The 18,985-nt window shown below is 41.0% G+C and overlaps 1 protein-coding gene across 2 annotated transcripts in view; it reads left to right on the top strand.

The window, feature by feature from the left end:
- Nucleotides 1-18,125, top strand: part of MED14 (mediator complex subunit 14) — a 73,562-nt gene extending 55,437 nt beyond the window's left edge. Inside the window, exons 23-31 of one of the 2 annotated variants that reach the window (XM_081808978.1) lie at nt 1,411-1,522; nt 4,079-4,210; nt 6,264-6,446; nt 7,408-7,643; nt 9,624-9,803; nt 10,310-10,417; nt 12,488-12,613; nt 13,168-13,360; nt 15,950-18,125. In XM_081808978.1, the coding sequence (XP_081665104.1) occupies nt 1,411-1,522; nt 4,079-4,210; nt 6,264-6,446; nt 7,408-7,643; nt 9,624-9,803; nt 10,310-10,417; nt 12,488-12,613; nt 13,168-13,360; nt 15,950-16,023 (1,344 nt within the window). In that variant the 3' untranslated portion in view covers nt 16,024-18,125. The remainder of the gene's footprint in view (nt 1-1,410; nt 1,523-4,078; nt 4,211-6,263; nt 6,447-7,407; nt 7,644-9,623; nt 9,804-10,309; nt 10,418-12,487; nt 12,614-13,167; nt 13,361-15,949) is intronic. The other variant, XM_081808979.1, reaches the window with a different exon arrangement.
- Nucleotides 18,126-18,985: the final 860 nt, after the last annotated feature.

The raw sequence follows: 18,985 nt of genomic DNA on the forward strand, positions 1-18,985 counted from the left end.
ACAGAGGGAGAGAAGGTGGCTTCTAGTGATGGCAAGTGAACAGTACCAGAAGTAGCATTAACCTCAGACTCGTGCATTTAAAATGACGTGAGGTGATTAGCCATGCGATCATGAAAGAGTATGATATCCAAACGGCTGGTAAGCACAGAAAGGGTGTTCAACGTCATTTGGCATCACAGAAATACAACTTAAAACCACAGTGAGATAATACTCAAAACCCACAAAAACGGTTTTAAGAAGAAAATTGATCATTCTTGGCAACATTTGGTATTAGCAGCAACTGAAACTCATTTACTACTGGAGGGTGCATAAAATGGTATAACAACCGTGCAGTGGTGTTTAGCAGTATTCCAGAGCACTAAATCTGAACATTAGGCATACCTGTGATTTAATAATTCTACTCTTAGGTATATGTACAACAGAAATGCATCCAAAAAACACAAGAATGTTCACAGGAACGTTATTTATGTAAAAAGTGTAAACTAACCCAAGTATCAAGCAACAGAATGAGTGAATAAACTGGGTCTATTCAGTATACAATAGAATACTTTATAGAAATGAAAAAACAAACTACTACATGGTGAATCTCGCTGACGTAATGTTGAACAAAAGAAGCCAGACACTCAGAAGTACATTCAGTATTTATATGAAATGTGAAAACTGGCAAAATCAAGCTTGAGTGACAGAGGTCAGAATAGTGCTTACCTTTGGGGAAGTGATAAAGCCTTGGAAGGTGGCTGAGGGAGGCCTCCGGGGCACTGGTGGTGGTCTTCAGGGTCTCGATCTCTGTGGCGGTGACATTTGTGAAAATTCATCAGACTGGACATTTTCTAAGATTTGTGTCCTTATACTATATGTGATTTGTACCTCAAATGAAAAACTAGGAAGGATTTCATTGTCCTAGGTTTTTCATTGCTGGAGATGAAGGTAAAGGTGAGGAGAGGTCAGGTTAAACAACCGTATTTCATTGCCTTTAAAAACTCCACCAAGTGTAAGATGCACTACTTTTTATGAATTGCCAGTTAAACTGTGCCATACCAGGAATCAAAAGATACACCTGACTTCAGAAATACTAAAGGGGTGGGGAGAGACTCTTAGAATCCGGGAAATGGGAGAGAAACGATACAGATAAATCAGTGATATGGTAGATAAAATAAGCAAAAAACATCTTGAGGGATAAAAGCAATGGTATTACAAGGTCAGGAGTGAGTTCTTGCTGTTTTTTAAACATTTTGAAAGTCGGGGAGTTTTTAAGAACTTGTGTTACTGATGTGTATTTTGCACATTTTCACATCTTGTGTTTCCTCTTGGTAACCAGTGAACTGTGTAAAGGTTAACTCTTCAGCCGTATGTACTATATACTATACGCACATGGCCCGTTTGACCAACATGTACTTTTTTTCTTTTCAGCCATTTCCCAAACAGCCGGGATCATCAGGTGCTTATCCCCTTACTTCACCCCCTACGTCTTACCACAGCACAGTTAATCAGTCTCCCTCTATGATGCACACACAGTCTCCAGGTAAGATATTACTTACTCTTTTGTTGTGTTCAACTCTGACATCCAGAACATACACGGACACACCCAAGCACCACACATGTAGCCTAGACCTTCAGAGACCACTCCCTTATCTGTGGCTAGGTATCTGCCATTCGTTCCTTATGGCAGGGTTGTGAAAGGTGCGTTCGTGACTCGGGAACATGTTGAAAGGTTTGAATTAAGTGGAGGTTTTGTCACCCAGAGCCAGGCTCGTGGCACAGCTCCAAGGAGAGCTGATCACAACACGATCCTGCCCATCACCTGTTTTTGTAGTTTTGGGGGAACGCAGCTACACCCATTCATGCAGTGTCAGGGGCTGCTCTCCTGCTAGGACGACCCCTTACAGAACAAGTTTGCTAAGCCCTGGTATATATGAAAGGTGCTGTGCCCCGCAGAGTGGGCCAGTGCAGAGCCTGCTTATCCAAACAAAATGACTCTGTTGGCAGCCCCATGGAGTGCACTATAAAATTGCTTGAGGATGCCTAATTTTTACTTTTAACTGAACAATTTGCTGGTATCGCTTGAGTTCTTGCCCTGGGCCAGATGCTCCATGGCGCTGGGGATACAGCAACAAGCCACATACCAGTCCTGCTCTCAAGCATATCGTCTAGCAAGGAAGACGGGTATCAGATTTCTTGGGTAGATGACCCCTTACCTGCTCAGCAGAGATGGTGGAACCACAGATGAAGATTTGGAAGTCATTGTCATGTCACTGAAGGTCATTGAAGGCTGAGCTGGGTGGGTGAGCTCTGCCCCTGCGGAGTACCGGCAGCTGCTTCCCAGTGTAGGAGCCTGAGAAGGAGCTGCTTAGGGAGCAAGGAGCAAAACGGGAGATGTGGGCAGAGAACGCAAGGGGCATGTGTTTCTAGGATATGAGTGAGGTCTTATGTAGAAGGAAGTAGAAATAATTATTTTGAAATGATTATAGTAGCAGACAGGTATATAGTGCTTGCTGTGTGCCAAGCCGTGTTCTGAGCACTTTATCCATTTAATCCCCACAGCAAACCCACAGCTGAATATCTAAACATGACACTTAAAGGTTAATCGAGTTGGTGAACATACTGCACGTAAGGCACTGCATTAGGTATAGAATGTAGGAAATATGAAATTCTCTTAGTAGTAGAGAAATTGAAACATGTGAAAACTGAGGATAGTGATGGTAATGTAGCAAGTGTCTCTGTGTCGCATTTATTCATAGTTTGGGGAGCATGGTTCCCTCTTTCCTGATCCTCAATTGAAACTAGTCCTGTGGCTAAATCCCATCTTTAAGCTCACTGCTCTCAGTTTTTTAATATCTGCCATCTAGACCTCTCCCCTGAACCTAAGTCCTGTGTTTTCCAGCTGTCTGGTCAGCATGCCCTTGTTAGATGGGTAGACAATGGCTGAGCCTCAACTCCTAACACCTGCCCGCCCACCCCCGCCCCCGCCCCCTGCCCCCCAAACTCCGGAAACGGCAGCCCCTTCCTGCCTGCTGCTTGGCCAGAGCTGTTGGAGTCATGCTGGACTCCTCTTTCTCTCACACCCACTTCAGTCAGTCCCAGATACTGTTCCCTCTGTACTGAGAATTTATCCAGACTCTAACCCTCCTCAGCCTCCACCCTCACCCAAGCCATTAACCATCTCTCACTTGGATTATTACTGTTGCCTCTAACTGGTTTCCCTGCCCTTGCCCTGTAGTCTGTTTTTTACACAATGGTTAGGGTGATCCTTTCAGAACAGAAGCTAGTTTATGACTCCTTCACTCCAAACTTGGCAGTGGTTTCCCATCTCATTCAGGGTAAACCCTAAGTCCTTAGAGTGGCCTACGAGTCCCCGTGTGATCTAGGACCCCCACCACCACCTCTCTGTCCTCAGCTCCTCCCACTTCCCCGTGGCTCCCACTGATCCAGCCACACTGGCCCCCTCCCTGTTGTTTTTGCTGCTGCCTTTGGGGCCTTTGCATTAGCTCTTCTTTTGGCCTGGAATCTCTTACCCCCTGGGTATCTTCACGCCTTACGCTTCACTTACCCACATGCCCCCTTCTTAGAGCGGTCTTCTGGGGTTGCTTTATAGAAAGAACAGCACCTACCTCTGCCATTACATGATATTGCCCCCTTTCCTTGCCCTGGTTTTCTCCATAGCACTTATCACTACCTGACATACATTTGTTGTCTTTCTCATTCTACTAGAATAGAAACTCCACAAGGGCAGGAATTTTTGTCTGTCAACTGCTGCATCCCCAGTGCCTACAGCAATGCTTGGCATGAAATTAACATTCATGCCCACTTGCTGAAAGAGTGAATGAGCGAACACAAAAGTACACTGGATTTTTTTTTTTTTTTTTAAACTCAGGTCAATATAAGAGCTAGAATTTGGGCCCCATGGAATCGATCCCTCTCTCTTTTTCAGTAACAAAATCATTTCAGATTTTCTCTGTGCTATTTAAGGGAGCTTTACTACTTATTTCTTTAATCCATAGAGAGAGTCTTAACTTGAGGTCCTTGGCCAGGACATGCTATGTGTCCTGCAAGATCATCTGTAATTATTTTCCTTTATTAGGAAATCTGCATGCTGCCAGCTCCCCCAGTGGGGCTCTGAGGGCCCCTTCACCAGCGTCATTTGTTCCAACTCCTCCCCCATCCTCGCATGGAATCTCAATAGGACCAGGGGCCAGTTTTGCTAGTCCACATGGTGAGTCCATACGTGGAAACCGCGATAGCATAAGAATTTGATGTGGAAGTAGTTTTTTGGTAAATAAATTCTTTTCGTATTGCAAAATTAGCACTTTGTTCATTGGGGAAATCGCCAAAGAAAATGAATTTGTCCTCATCCCACCACGCAGAGATCTACCAGTTAGTCCGTCTGCTTTGGACTCTCTCCCCCTCCCCTCGCTTCTGCCTTGCTCTTCCCGTCACGCACCCCCTGCTCACCTGCCTGCTCGCCTCTCTGTTGCTCTCCACCTGTCTGCTTGTCTCTCCTCTCAAACACCTCCCCCCACAATTGGGACTATACCATATGTAGTTTTGAGACTTGAATTTTTTAACTCAGAAATTTTATTTTGAATTGGTTCAACTAAAGAATAAAAGAAGTAGCCAGGGGAGTGTTTCGATGCCACCAACCACCCAATTCCTCTTCCCAGAGGCATTCAGTCTTGTTAATTTCTTATGTGTCCTTGCAGAGATGTTGTCTGCATACACAAGCAGATGCCTGTAAGTGTTCTCACCCCTTTTACACATACTTCAGTGCCTTACTTTTTTCATCTATTTTTCCTGAATGCCGTGCCAAATCACAACATAAAGGACTTCCTCAGTTTTTACAGCTGTGTAGCGTCTGTGGTTTTGTCTACTATTAATATTTGTAGGGACATTTCTATCAGTAAAAACTCTACGTCGTTATACTAAATGGCTTCATAGTATTCCCTTGTCTTGACATAACATAATTTAACTGCCCTCCTATTATATGTTTAGAATGTTTCCATTTTTTTGTTTTAACAACTGAAAATGGTATCATCTCTGCTCACATGATTATTCCCTTAGGTAAGTTCCTAGACATGGAATTGCTGTCTCAAAGGGTTTGAGAAATTCTAAAGCTTTCGAAACATACTGCAAATTGCTCACCTGAAAGGCTGTACCAATTTCCTCTAGCTTCAAACAAGAATGCCTATTTTCCTGCATCATTGCCAACGCAGGGTATTACGACTTTCAGAAATCTTGGTCATTTTGATAGGTGAAAAATGGTATCTTTTTGTTGAATGTGCATTTCTTTGATTATTAATGAAGGTAAACCTTTTTTCTCTCATCGGTCTTTGGTATTTCTTATTTTATGCCTGCCTATATGTTCTTGTGTTTTTTCTTACCAATTTATAAGACTTTTAAGTTAGGATCATTTACTCTCTGATATATGGTAAAAGTATTTTCTCAGTATCCTTTGGTTACAGAGGGGTATAAATAATATGTTAAAAGTAACTGCAGAATGACATTTAAATATCAAATTGTTCAGGAAGTTGCTGCCTTTTTTTTTTTTTTTTTTTAAGATTTTATTTATTTGTTTGACAGAGAGAGACACAGTGAGAGAAGGAACACAAGCAGGGGGAGTGGGAGAGGGAGAAGCAGGCTTCCCGCGGAGCAGGGAGCTCGATGCAGGGCTCAATCCCAGGACCCTGGGATCATGACTTCAGCTGAAGGCAGACAATTAACGAATTAGCCACCCAGGCGCCCCTGGAAGTTGCTGCTTTCAAAACTTGATTCTTGGTTCATTTCTCAGTCAGTGTAGCATTTACTAAAGAAAGAAGAGGGAAAATTTCCCTCTCCTCAGCCTTGAATAGAATGAAAAACATAATTTGTCAGGGTTACTTGAAAAATATAAGATTTCTGCCCTGAAGTGAGCTTTGAGATTTTTTTGCTTAACATTTTTAAAGACGTTTGCAAATGGGTTTTGAAAATAGTAGGTGGTTGCATAGTGTAAAGTAGATTGTTACACATTGCATATGTTGAAGCTTGTATGAAGGTAAATTTTATCCTTTCTCATTCTGTATTTTTCTAATTTTGTATCACGTTAAAAAGTACATAAACTATACAAAATAGACCTTCAGATGTGCCATATGAAGAAGCATCATACTTCAGTGAAATAGCGAAAAGAAAAATAAAATGAGCACCTTGTAAAGTGTCAAGCATTTCAGCACCGTCAAGTACCTTTCAGTTATTAAAATACAGGTTTTGAAAACCATCTGTTCACTTGTTTACAGGAACCCTGGACCCTAGTTCTCCATACACTATGGTGTCACCAAGTGGACGAGCCGGGAACTGGCCAGGGTCTCCTCAAGTGTCCGGCCCCTCACCAGCAACACGCATGCCTGGAATGTCACCAGCCAATCCATCACTACATTCTCCAGTTCCAGATGCTTCTCATTCCCCTCGAGCTGGAACAAGTGAGCGTCATCACCATTTTTGTGTTGGTTTTAGTCTAACCTCCAGATGACCTATTTTTTTTCCATCCTCACATTTGACGTTGTGACCTACTTGTTAAATGGGGATACTTAATAACTTAAACTTTAATCCATTTAGTAAATTGGTTAACAATAGTTAATTTGCACAGTTAAAGCAAAATATAAGAAAGGGAAATGTCTCCTCCAGAAGTCTAGTGAGGTGAGCCCCAGTACCTTTGTTATGTCTACTAACTTAGCTGCAAAACTAGACCTTGAGGGACACCTAAAGTTAACTGACAAGGTTGTACAAATTAACACAGAACGGAATTGTGCACATATGTTAGTTAGCTTTGCCAGGTAACGTTTAATGACTTAGAACAGCAATCTTATTATTAGCTCACCATTCTATAGGTGAGCTAATAATATAGGCGATTTGGGCTAAGCCAAGCTGGGTGATTTTTCTAGGCTCTGCTTTGCTCACTCATGTGTCTGTGGTCAGCTCCTGTGTGGGCTGGGGCCTGGCTGGTCTAAAATGGCCCCAGCCGGTGTGGCTTCCTCTGCTCCATGTGGTCTCAGACTTGATCACAGGCTTGATCACCTGGTGGCTGGACGGGGTTTCAAGAACGTGAGTGAAATCCTAAGTTTGCAGCTGGTACCACGTCCCTTCCACTGCATTCTTTAAGTCACAGCAAGTCACAGGGCCAGCCCAGATCCCAGGAAGAGAAATAGACTCATCCCTCTAAGGGCTTGCTACAAAGTCACTTTGTAAGGAACCTAGCTACAGGGAGAAGAAGAACCCTGGCCATTTTGCTAAAAGGAAGCTAACATATGATTGTTAAGCCACAAGGAGTAATGAAAACAGTATGGATTGCTTTAGAATATCAAAGATTTATAATAAAAACAAAACAGAACAGTGGGACCGTATTCATTTGTGACTGAAATGACATGTTTTCCTTCCCAAAAGGTTCCCAAACTTTGCCAACAAACATGCCTCCACCTCGTAAACTACCTCAGCGCTCCTGGGCAGCCTCCATACCTACCATCCTCACTCACAGTGCCTTGAACATTTTACTGCTGCCCTCTCCAACACCAGGCCTTGTGCCTGGCCTGGCAGGTAGTTATCTTTGTTCTCCGCTTGAGAGATTCCTTGGATCGGTCATCATGAGACGGCACCTTCAAAGAATTATTCAACAAGAAACGGTATGGGTACCTAGTGAACTCCTCAGTGGTGGTTGTTGAAGGCGGGTGCTGATAAGTTTCCCCACAGAACAGCATCTGAACTAAAATGATGTTCCCTCACTTCCTTTAACTAGCTCGCTGGAACTGTGCTTTCCACCCTGCTCTAGCATTAAAAACGGACTCCACTGTTTTCTTTTCCATTCTTAGGTTAACATGTTCCTGCGTTTTATAGTTTGCTGTGCTATGGCTAACGGGCCCAGAGATAGGTCCCACAGGGTCCCCACAGCGCCATGGGACAAATGCTCCCAGGATCTGCCTTTGCAGAGAGTAGCATACAAGCAACTATGGGCCTTCTGGAATCCCCTTGCAGGCAGGCTGACTTTGAACTGGATTCTCCATTGAAATAAAATTATTTTTGATCACAAGGTTGAAAACTCCTTTTTAAATTCATGAACAACTGAAGTGATTTAGAAAAAGTCAGAAAAAGATGTGTCCTGTGGTGATACCCTCAGGAGATAGTTCAGAGTTGATAGCCCCAGCTCCAGAGTCTGACTCTCTGGGTTTGTACCCAGGCCATGCCACCAGCTAGTACAAGCTTAGGCAAATCCCTTTACCTTTTTGATAATGGTAGATAATTGTATTTACCTAACTCATAACAATTGTGGGAATTCGAGATACTTCATAGAAAGCCCTTAGCATAATGTCTTGGTATTATTCAGTATCTGTTAGTTATTTATAACTCTTGATATATGTATGTGTTAATGAGGTAGAATGGTGAATGTTTGAAATATCTACTCCACGGATGGCACCAAGCTATTTTGCAACCTTTATATTCAGATTTGAAAATAATAGAGGTTTTAACATAAGTTGAATAAATTAGCATTTTATAAAATGATTATTATGAGACCTGTGATCTACCCTCCCTCTGCCACTTACAAGCCACGTAAGCTTTCAGCTCTTTGAACCTCATTTTGCTCCTCTGCATAATCAGTATGTTACGATAGAGCAGGGGTCAATAACTACTGGCCCTGTAGTGGGGGGTGGGGAAGGCAAGTCCTACGCACCACCTGTTTGTAAATAAAGTTTTACTGGAACATAGTCACACCCATTAATTTATGGATTGTCGGCAGCTTTCAACTACGATGGCATCATTGAGTAGTTGCGACAGAGACCATGTAGCCTAAAATATTTATTCTCCATTACTTTACAGAAAAATTTACCAACCCCTGGGCCAGTGTAAGGTCCCAATCCAGATCCAACATTTTGTAATGGTACTCTTTATTCTTTTCTTCTACTGTGCCATTTTTTAAAAACGTCTTGTGGAAAATTTTTAATCATATATAAAAGTTGAGAGTGTAACAGTATAAGAGAGTATAATGAACTTCTGTGTTCTCATCACCTACCTTCCAACAGTGAACCCCTGTCAATCATGTTTATTCTATAGCTCCTTCCCCAGGTGGTTTGACAGCAAATCCCAGACATCGTTTCATCCATGAAGACAATTTCTTTATCATCAGATAGCTAGTTGGTGTCCAGATTTCCCATGTTGTCACGGTTTTTACAGTCTAAAGCAGAACCCAGACAAGTCTTTTAAGTCCCTTTTATTATTGAAGCAACTATATCCGTTGTCTTGTCGAGTTTCTCACAGTCTGGATTTTGCTGATTGCGTCCCTTTGGAATTATTTAACATGTTCTTGTGACCCTCACATTTCTATAATATTGGTCCACCCTGCAGATGTAACTACCGAATTCCAGCTCAAGTTTGTTGTTATTTTACGAGAATATTCCATAGGTTGTGTTCTGTTCTTCCATTGAGAGGCACATAATGTATAGTTCCTTCTTTGGGATGTTAGCAGTCCATGGTGCTCAGTGCCTAGATATTTTTGTTTGGGAACGGGTATCACCTTTTAGTTGTTTTCCCTCTGAAACAGTTCTCTGAGCAACGTTTTCATTTCCTCTTTGTCTTACATACTAACTTGATGCATCCTTCATGTTTTGCAGCTGCAGCTGATAAATTCCAACGAACCTGGAGTGATCATGTTTAAAACTGATGCCCTGAAATGCAGAGTAGCCCTTAGTCCCAAAACCAACCAAACACTTCAGCTAAAAGTGACACCTGAAAATGCAGGACAGTGGAAACCCGATGAACTTCAAGTTTTGGAGAAATTCTTTGAAACAAGAGTATGTGTTTCTTAATGCATAGTTTTAATACGGGCATACCTCGTTTTATTGCTTCGCAGATACTGTATTTTTTAACAAACTGAAGGTTTGTGGCAACCGTGCATGGAGCGAGTGTCAGGGCTGTTTTCCCACCAGCATTTTCTCACTTCATGTCTCCTTGTCACATTTTGGTACTTCCCACAATATTTCAAACTTTTTATTATGGTGCTCGATGATTGTGACTCACTGAAAGCTCAGGTGGTGGTTAGCATTTTTTAGCAATAAAGTATTTTTTAAGATAGGTACATTTTTTTAGACATAATACCATTGCACACTTACTAGACTACAGTATGGTATAAATAAACATAACTTTTATATGTACTGGGGAACCAGAAAACTTCATGCGATACTTGCTTTATTGCGGTGGTCTGGAACTGAACTCCCATCGCCAAGGTATGCCTCTACAGTCAACAAAAGAGAAGAGTCAAAGTAGAATGCAGAGTAACTTGCTTTATTCATCCCTGTAGGTTGCAGGACCGCCGTTTAAAGCCAATACTTTAATAGCCTTCACCAAGCTGTTAGGAGCTCCTACACACATCCTCAGGGACTGTGTGCATATTATGAAGCTAGAGCTGGTAAGTTACAGTGAAATGCATACTTCTGTATATAGCAAGGTCTCTGAAGAGGTTGGAGTTGGTGGGAGCAGTATTTATCGGTTTTCACCTATTTATGTACTTCCGTTTTTCTCTTACACTCTTTTTATTTTTTAAGATTTTATTTATCTTTGAATAGGTAACACAGTCCTCCTGTATCTTTTGACCTGAGATCAAGATGTGATACGGGGGAAATTTCCCATCTATCCCTGTCCAGGTGTCTAGTCTCCCTCCCCACAGGCAACCTGAGTTACCAGTGGCTTACCTCTTATAAAAGCAAATACATTTGATTCACTCTTCCTGCTCCTGGATACTGAAATGATGTTCCCATGGCTTCTTTTAATACTGTTATGGCTTCATTTTTTAAATTACTTATTTATTTAAATTTTTGATCCGTTTAAAATCTACCTTGGTGTCAAGTGTGAGGTGTGGATCTAGCTTTTTCAGATGCCCCCCAATTGACCTAATGTCATTTATCAAAAAAAATCTGTCCTCCCTGGGGAGGTGAATTCCTCCCCTTTCCTGTGAAAGCATACAGTATGGAATCCAGGTTGTGGCTGATTATATTTTTCCAAGCCTACAGGACTTGGGTTCAAATGTTTCTAGTATTGCTTTGGGTAATTCCAAATACCTCACTCCTTTTTCCAGTCGGTGTTTTACTGCTAATACCGGGGACAGCAGTGTTCCTTTGCTAATAGTCTCAACATTTGGCTTCTGCTCTGGTAGCCTATAGGAAACAGTATTTATAGCAAAAAGATACCCATTTGAGTTTTTGAAGGAGTAAGTATTCATGTGGCTAAAAAAAAGCACCAGTTGGGGGCGGCGCCTGGGTGGCTCAGTCAGTTAAATGGCTGGCTCTTGATTTTGGCTCAGGTCACCATCTCAGGGTCCTGGGATCGAGCCCCGCGTTGGGCTCTGCACTCAACAGGGAGTCTGCTTCGGGGTTCTCTCTCTCCCTCTGCCCTTCCCCCTGCTCGTGTGCGCTCTCTCTTTCTCTAAACTAAATAAATACATCTTTTAAAAACAAAACAAAAGGGGCGCCTGGGTGGCTCTGATGGTTAAGCGTCTGCCTTCGGCTCGGGTCATGATCTCAGGGCCCTGGGATCGAGCCCCGCATCGGACTCCCTGCTTGGTGGGGAGCCTGCTTCTCCCTCTCCCTCTACTGTTCCCCCTGCTTGTGTTCTCTTGCTCTCTTTGTCAAATAAATAAATAAAATCTTTAAAAAAACAAAACAGAACACCAGTGAATACAGTTTGAAATTATTAACATAGTTTGACAAGTATGTTTTAGGGAAGGAGCTGGGAATGAGGTTGGGAAGTCTAGGTTGGCACTAGTTACTGTGCTTTAAAGTTAAAGGGCCTTGAATGCCAGATCTTGGTCCTGGCGGGGTAAGGGAAGGGAACAGCATGTGTCACTGCACATCACTAAACATTTGTGAGCTCGATTAGAACTGTGCTCGAGGACATTGTCCTGGCAGTGGTAGATGGAGGAACTGGGAGAGGCAGCCACTGGAAGAGACCGTTAGGGGCCACAAGAGAAGTCCTGAATCCTGGAGCTTGGTGGCATCCGTGAAAATAGAGAGGTGGGAACAGAGGTCAGAGACAGCAGGGAAGCAGAATCCATAGGCCTTGGGAATTAATGGAGCAGGAGGGAAGGAAAGGGGAACATGTCACATAGGTCTGGAGTGGATTTTTCATGTAGGAACGTCACGTATGCCCTTTGAGATAATGCAGGCTGTCATCTTTATGTTCTGTTAATAATGGATTGTATAGGGACGCCTGGGTGGCTCAGTTGGTTAAGCAGCTGCCTTTGGCTCACGTCATGATCCCAGAGTCCTGGGATCGAGTCGCACCTTGGGCTCCCCGCCCAGCAGGGAGCTTGCTTCTCCCTCTGCCTGCCAGTCCTCCTGCTTGTGCTCTCTGTCTCTGACAAATAAATAAAATCTTAAAAAAAAATAATGGATTGTATAAAATAAGATTCTGACCTTTGAGACTCCTCTACTAAAATGTAATTTTAAATGTTTATATGACTTTATCATGATTTCACGAACAGTTTCCTGACCAGGCAACACAGCTAAAATGGAATGTCCAGTTTTGCCTGACGATCCCTCCCAGCGCACCGCCGATTGCACCCCCAGGGACGCCTGCTGTGGTGCTGAAATCCAAAATGCTATTTTTTGTAAGTACCACCCAGCATGTGTGTGTGGGGGGGGAGGGGGTGGTGTGTGTGCGCGCACGCGTGCACAAAACCCCTAAGGAAAAAGCATGCAAGGGTAATAGAACAACTTTGGATTACTACAGAGTAAGTAGCACCCAGCATATATATGTGTGTGGTGTGGTGTGGTGTGTGTGTGTGTGTGTGCGCGCACATGCGCGCACAAAGCCCCTGAGGAAAAAGCATGCAAGGATAATAGAAAAACTTTTGGATTACTACAGAGTTAACCGTCACTGCCAAACACAGGCTCAGATTCCTTAATTGTCAGTTTAGACGTGATGTACTGCCGGTTCCTTTAGTAATAACAGAAATGTATTGAATTAGATAATTGTGTGGCACGGTTGCATCGTTAACCATAATATTCAATTTTTTGTCACTTTTCTTGTGATCTCTAGTTTTCTTGTGCCCGAGGTATCTTAATCTGATGGAGTAAATAATAGTACCTTTGATAAATGTAGGCAAATGTTTTATTTTCTTATTACGTTTTTATTCTCTTTGTATGTGTTGTGTGTCTTCAGCTTCAACTAACTCAGAAAACATCGGTCCCTCCCCAAGAACCTGTTAGTATTATAGTTCCAATCATTTATGACATGGCTTCAGGTACAACCCAACAGGCAGACATTCCCAGACAGCAGAACTCTTCTGTTGCTGCTCCCATGATGGTCAGCAACATTCTGAAGAGGTTTGCAGAGATGAACCCGCCACGACAAGGTACATGACCAGTAGATAATATTTTATTGCCTATATGTTACAAAAGTTCTTTTGACAGATTCCTCCTCCTTCCCTCTACTCCCTCCTTACCCCGCTCTCCCCCCCCCACCAATCCTAGTAACAGAGCGCTGATTGCTGTGGCCCTGTTAATGTCTGCCTGTCGCTTTCTTCCTTTCTCACTGGTTTCTTCATTTTTGTCCATGTCTCTGCTGCCTGGACCTCATTTTTGTTAGTGATTTACTATTGGGACTGACCCAGTTGCTAATGCCAGAAGCTTGTATTTCTAGCACACATTGCCACAGAGCCGTAGGTTAGGATGATAGACTTTTTCATGGCTGTGAATTCCTGCCCTACCATCGATACCTGCCACTCTGTACATCACCAGTTGAAATGCATGTCGGTTTCTCATATTTCATGGTTCAATCATGAATAGAATATTATCATTCAAAGTTCTGTATCTTCTAAATGTTTTGTGAAGAATAAAAGCTGATACAAATGGCATCACTGCTTTTTGGGCTTCTTATATAAGTGTCAGGCGGGTGCAAGTGAACCTTTTCACCAAGTGCACAATGAAGCTCTCAAACAACATTTTCGAGGAACCCTGAATGTTTCTGGCAGGTAAACCAGGTCCCTTCCATACTGTGGTAGCCTACACGGAACACACAACTCCTGGCAGTTTTGAATGTTTCGTCACAAAACCTAAAGCTCAGCAAAGAGAACTTTTCTTCCATTTTGCTTGTTGCTAATCTTAAGGAAATTAAATTTAAATTAAAATTTGCTTATTTCTACTATTAAGGAAATCCTCTGTAGCTTTCTGCTTAGAGTAGTATGATAACAGAATTACATTTTTAAATGAGGGAAAGTTGTTCTCTGAAACATTTTTTAGGTACCACAGTGTTAAAATTTTACTAGAAACAGGAATCATGGGAGAAATTATATTTTTCGCTGTTTATTTCTCCATATTGTATATAACATAGGCAAGTTTTCACTCACATAGAGTTTACAAGGAATGCACCGGGCAGTAGAGAAGGGTACGCTTCTTTTGTTGTAAGACTTCTTCCACTTCTTACAGTTTTCTGCTTTCATCCTTTGACTTATCTCTTCTTTCAGCTAAAAATAGGTCCTTCAGAATCGGAAGTTTAAAGCTAAAATAATTTTCAAAGTAGCAGTCCAGTAGAACTTTGATGATAAGACCATTCCTTCACAAGCAGATGATTATCATTATTATGTCTTGTGGAATTTACAATTTAAGGAAAGAATGTTTTGATCCTCTTGGGATCAAACACGTTTTTCTGTCTGTCAATAATCAAAATGTGTTTTTGAAAAGGAAAAAGAAGGATATAACTTTTCCTTTTATTTGAGAAATTGTTGGGATGTTTTGGGAGTGTTTTTCTTTTTCTTTCCTTTTTTTAGTCTTTTTTTTTTTTTTTTTTTTAATGTCTACCTTAGACTGGGCAAACCTGGGGCTTCATTTTTTTTCTGTACCGGTTGGAGGGAAGCTTGCAGTAGCTTGCACAGGGTCACTGCACATCCTGCCCTTGGCCAGAAGGCCATTCTTCCCTCGAGGCCTCCCGTTCTCTCACTCGCGGCCACCGTAGCGTTAGGCCACATACCAGGAAAGGGACCCAGCTTTTGATTTATATTATTTACAGCTGTTTGGGTTTATTATATTTAAGTCTATGTAATGTTCACAAGAAGTACGAGGCAGGGTCTCTGGGTTCTTTGAGCAAGGGGGGAATTGAAAGGATGAGTCATTAGCCCCCACCCGCAAACAAGTCTTGTTTTTGGATTGTCGGTGTGCCATACTTCACCGCCCCCCCCCACCCCCTGAACCCATCACTTCCTCCCCTCCCAGTGAAGTGCTTTTAAGAAAAGTCACTCTCTTTTTATTAATTGATACTCATGTTGAACTCCAGAGGTTGATCATTTCCTTTACATTTGAGAAAACTCCAATATATGTCATAGAAGTGCACTGCCCAGTATAACTGTCACTAACCTCATGTGGCTATTTAAATTCAAGCTAGTTAAAATTAACTTTTTTGTATAGTTCTTCAGGCACACTAGCTACATGACAGGTACTCAGGAGCCACAGTGCACATACAGAATATTTCCATCAGCACAGAAAGTTCTGTTGGACAGTGCGATCATAGACATTTTTATCTGGCTTTTAAAGCAACATTAGAAGGACATCGTTGATGTTGTAACGGATGCATAAATAAATCTAAACTAGATCTTTTCATTAGATTCAAAATACATAAACTGTCAGTAGTCTTGAAACCCAACTTTAAAGGCTTATTCACTGCTCCAGTGTTTTCAGTGGAGAAACTCAAGGCATATCTCCTTAAATTCAAACCTAACTGGGACTTACCCAGAATTTCCCCATGAGAAGAAAAGCAAACAAAACCCGAACCAAGTATTTGATACTTAACACCAAAGCTTAATCCCCAGTAACCTGTGCAGTTAAAGTTTAGTCTTTTGACCCTTGAAGTTCTTGCTGATTTTAGATTTAATTATCCCTACCCCCACCAGTGTGTTGACAGCATCTTTCCTGTATTGCGAATAGCTAATGACCATTTTTCTCTGTTGCAGGTGAATGCACAATATTTGCAGCTGTTCGTGATTTAATGGCTAATCTTACACTGCCCCCTGGTGGGCGTCCATAGACACTATTGTTTTTAAACCAGGAAGGCTGACAAATGAGACAAAACAGCAAAAAAAAAAAAAAAAAAAAAAAAATCTGAATTTAGCCTTCAGTTTAAAAAAGGACTTTTTTGACTTTAAGAGCTAATATTCTAAACTGGCAAAAATTTTCAGGGTGCACTTCTTTCATCAAAAAGACCATCAGTCTTTTTTGTATAGTGAACTTGTATAGTGTGTTTAAATGGGACACATTTCAAACTAGGTAAAACATCGGTGTCCGCTTGCCAGTAATAGATTTAATATTGTTTTATACTATAAAGTTATGGAAATGCCAAACTTGTTTATTTAATTGTTTTCTTATGTTTTGGGTGTAATAGTCCTTTTTTTGGTTTTTGTTTTGTTTTTTAAGGCAGGTCTGTCATTTTTGAATACTGTAAAACTGTGATAAACTTTATATTGAAGCTGTATTTTAATATGCCCGCTTTGAATCCTTACATGAAAATGTTCTGGGAGTTGTTATAAACACATCCCAAAGAAGCAATATTTAATAAAACTAGGTTTAAAAAAACAAAAAACAAAAAACAGTGACACTCACTTGTGTGTATATCAGCTCTCTAGACTTCTCCTGGCCTCCCTTCATCTTTCACCTGGTGGGGCCAATAATTAATTTCTGATGATACATGTCTGAAATTTGACCAAAAACATCATCTTTGTTTCAAGTTTAATTTATTTTCTTCGAACATTCCTAACTTGACTGGTGGTGAATGTTTAGCACCGTAGTTGTCTTTTAGTGTAGGATTTGGGTAAAAAAGAAGGTGAACCCGTCTTTGAGAAGAGACAATGAGTAGTTCATATTGATCAAGGATCCCAAATACTGCAATCATTCTCATCTGTTGAAGATACAGAAACTTTTCTGTTAGGCAAATTTAGTTTACAGGATACTTCTGCATACAGCATGAATTAGGAAACCTAGAACTTGAGTGTTCCACCCTTGCATGAAATTTCTGTGACATTTCTTTATCTTGCTTAACTTCTCCCCCCTTGCCTTCCCCACCACACTTGGGGTTCTAAACAATCCCACCTTAATTCATTGTCAACAAAACGGTAAAATGTTTTGCTTGGAAGAAACCTGATTACAGTGCCCTCACTTTGAAGAATCCAAGATCCAGTGCCCGTCCAGGGTCAAGTGGAGTTTCTGGTACTGACACATCTCAGCAGAGTTTCTTTTTGGAGCACCGTGTTGTCTCTCCCCGTGAGTCAGGGACTTTTTTAAGCTTCAGAGAATGTGATCAGAAGCAAAGGTCTTCTGGTGACCTAATGTTATTTGGGAAGGTTTTTTATATGATAATACTGTACTGAGTTATCTGGTCACTGGAATATTGGCTCTCCAGTAAACTGTAGACACTCTAAGTCCACTTTAAGGTGATTTGAGCTTCTGTTAACTATCAACTACCAAATTCTAATTTCAGGCATCTCACTGCAGCTATGTCCTATCTGTTCTCAACTTCGCTTGATTCTCCATTCACTTCTGGTCAGAGTCGAGGCCTTCTTTGCCTTTCTTCGGTGTCTTATTTCTACTGTTATCCCCTGCTTCTCGCCCAGCTCTACCGCTGTTCAGGAGCAGGTGACTGGACTTTATCCTTCCTTTAACTTACCTTTATCCTTCGGTTTTCGGTTCTCCTTACAATGGGAATCACATCAGTTTGGCAATCTAACATGTCTTTATATCAAGGGTCAGCCCTTTTCTGTCGGGAGCTGAGTCCTTTCTTTCATGTAGAAATCTACATGTATATACAAGAAATGTATTTTTATCTGCAGGATAATACTGTCTCAAATTTTATGAAAAGAGTAAACTTTTCGGGTATTCTCCTTTTTAAGTGTGGTTTTGAAACGTTAATTGTATTTTTTAAAACACGATGCATTCAGTGGATACTTTTTTCCTGATTATAACTCATCTCTGAATGCCTCGTGCAAATCAAAATAGGATTCAGTGAGCAGAATTTGCTTTCGATGCTTAAGAATAAACCCATGAATATGAATTTTGATATGTTTGGTACTTGGAATTGGTATATACTTTATTAAAGCTTGAAAACACTAGCATTCAAATCTTAGGTTTCAGCATAAACCATGTCTTTTGCCTCTTTTGTTACCCAGGTTCAATCAAAGGGACGGGATGCCCATAGTGATTTTTTTTCTGATAGGTGGTTGGGGTCTTTTAAGGTGTTTTCAATGTGATTTTAGTAATCTCGGTAATAAAATTTATACAAGTTTCAGAGAACTACCAACTCTCTCTAGTTAATTTGCACGGAGATGTTTTGGATAGTAGTCTGGTTTAGCATTAGTTTGATCTCGAAAGAAGAAATGGGTCCTGATTTGCCAACTTCTTTTTTTCATTTGCTGAAATGCCATTTCAGAATGTATAGAAGTACTTTCAGAATTAGGAAGAAAGTGAAAAATTCAACAGAACATATCAAGTTATTAATAGCAGGGGCTGAACCTTATGTTTGAAAGTTAACTCTGAGCTAGTGCAAGCAGAAACTAAAATATACATGATTTGAATTTAAATACCACTAATAACTGTGTTGCAGTTAATACAGTAACTCATTCAGCCACAGGATACTAACCGTTAGTCATTTGGACCATTATTAATTCGGTAACTTCAAAAAGTAAAATTTTGCTACTCAATTCAGAATCCAATTTCTACATTAAAAAAGTTCCTTTCTTTCATGATTTTTCCCACAAAGAACTACCCATTATATTTTACTTTAATATTTATTATCCAAGTTCTTGGTATAAAATCAATATAGAGAAAATTGTAAGAGAACTTATCAGAAACTTAAAGGACAGAAAGGAAAACTGTTACTATATATTTCGTTATTTCTTGGGGAAGTTCCTTTTTCATTTGGTTTGATGGGAGTGGACAGTATGTCTAAGGAAATGATTTGAAATTTACTTAGGGTGGATTTAGTATTGAGGTTATTAAGA

Source organism: Leptonychotes weddellii, chromosome X (genome assembly GCF_054177405.1).
Source record: "Leptonychotes weddellii isolate Sample4059 chromosome X, ASM5417740v2, whole genome shotgun sequence".
Lineage (NCBI taxonomy): Eukaryota > Metazoa > Chordata > Mammalia > Carnivora > Phocidae > Leptonychotes > Leptonychotes weddellii.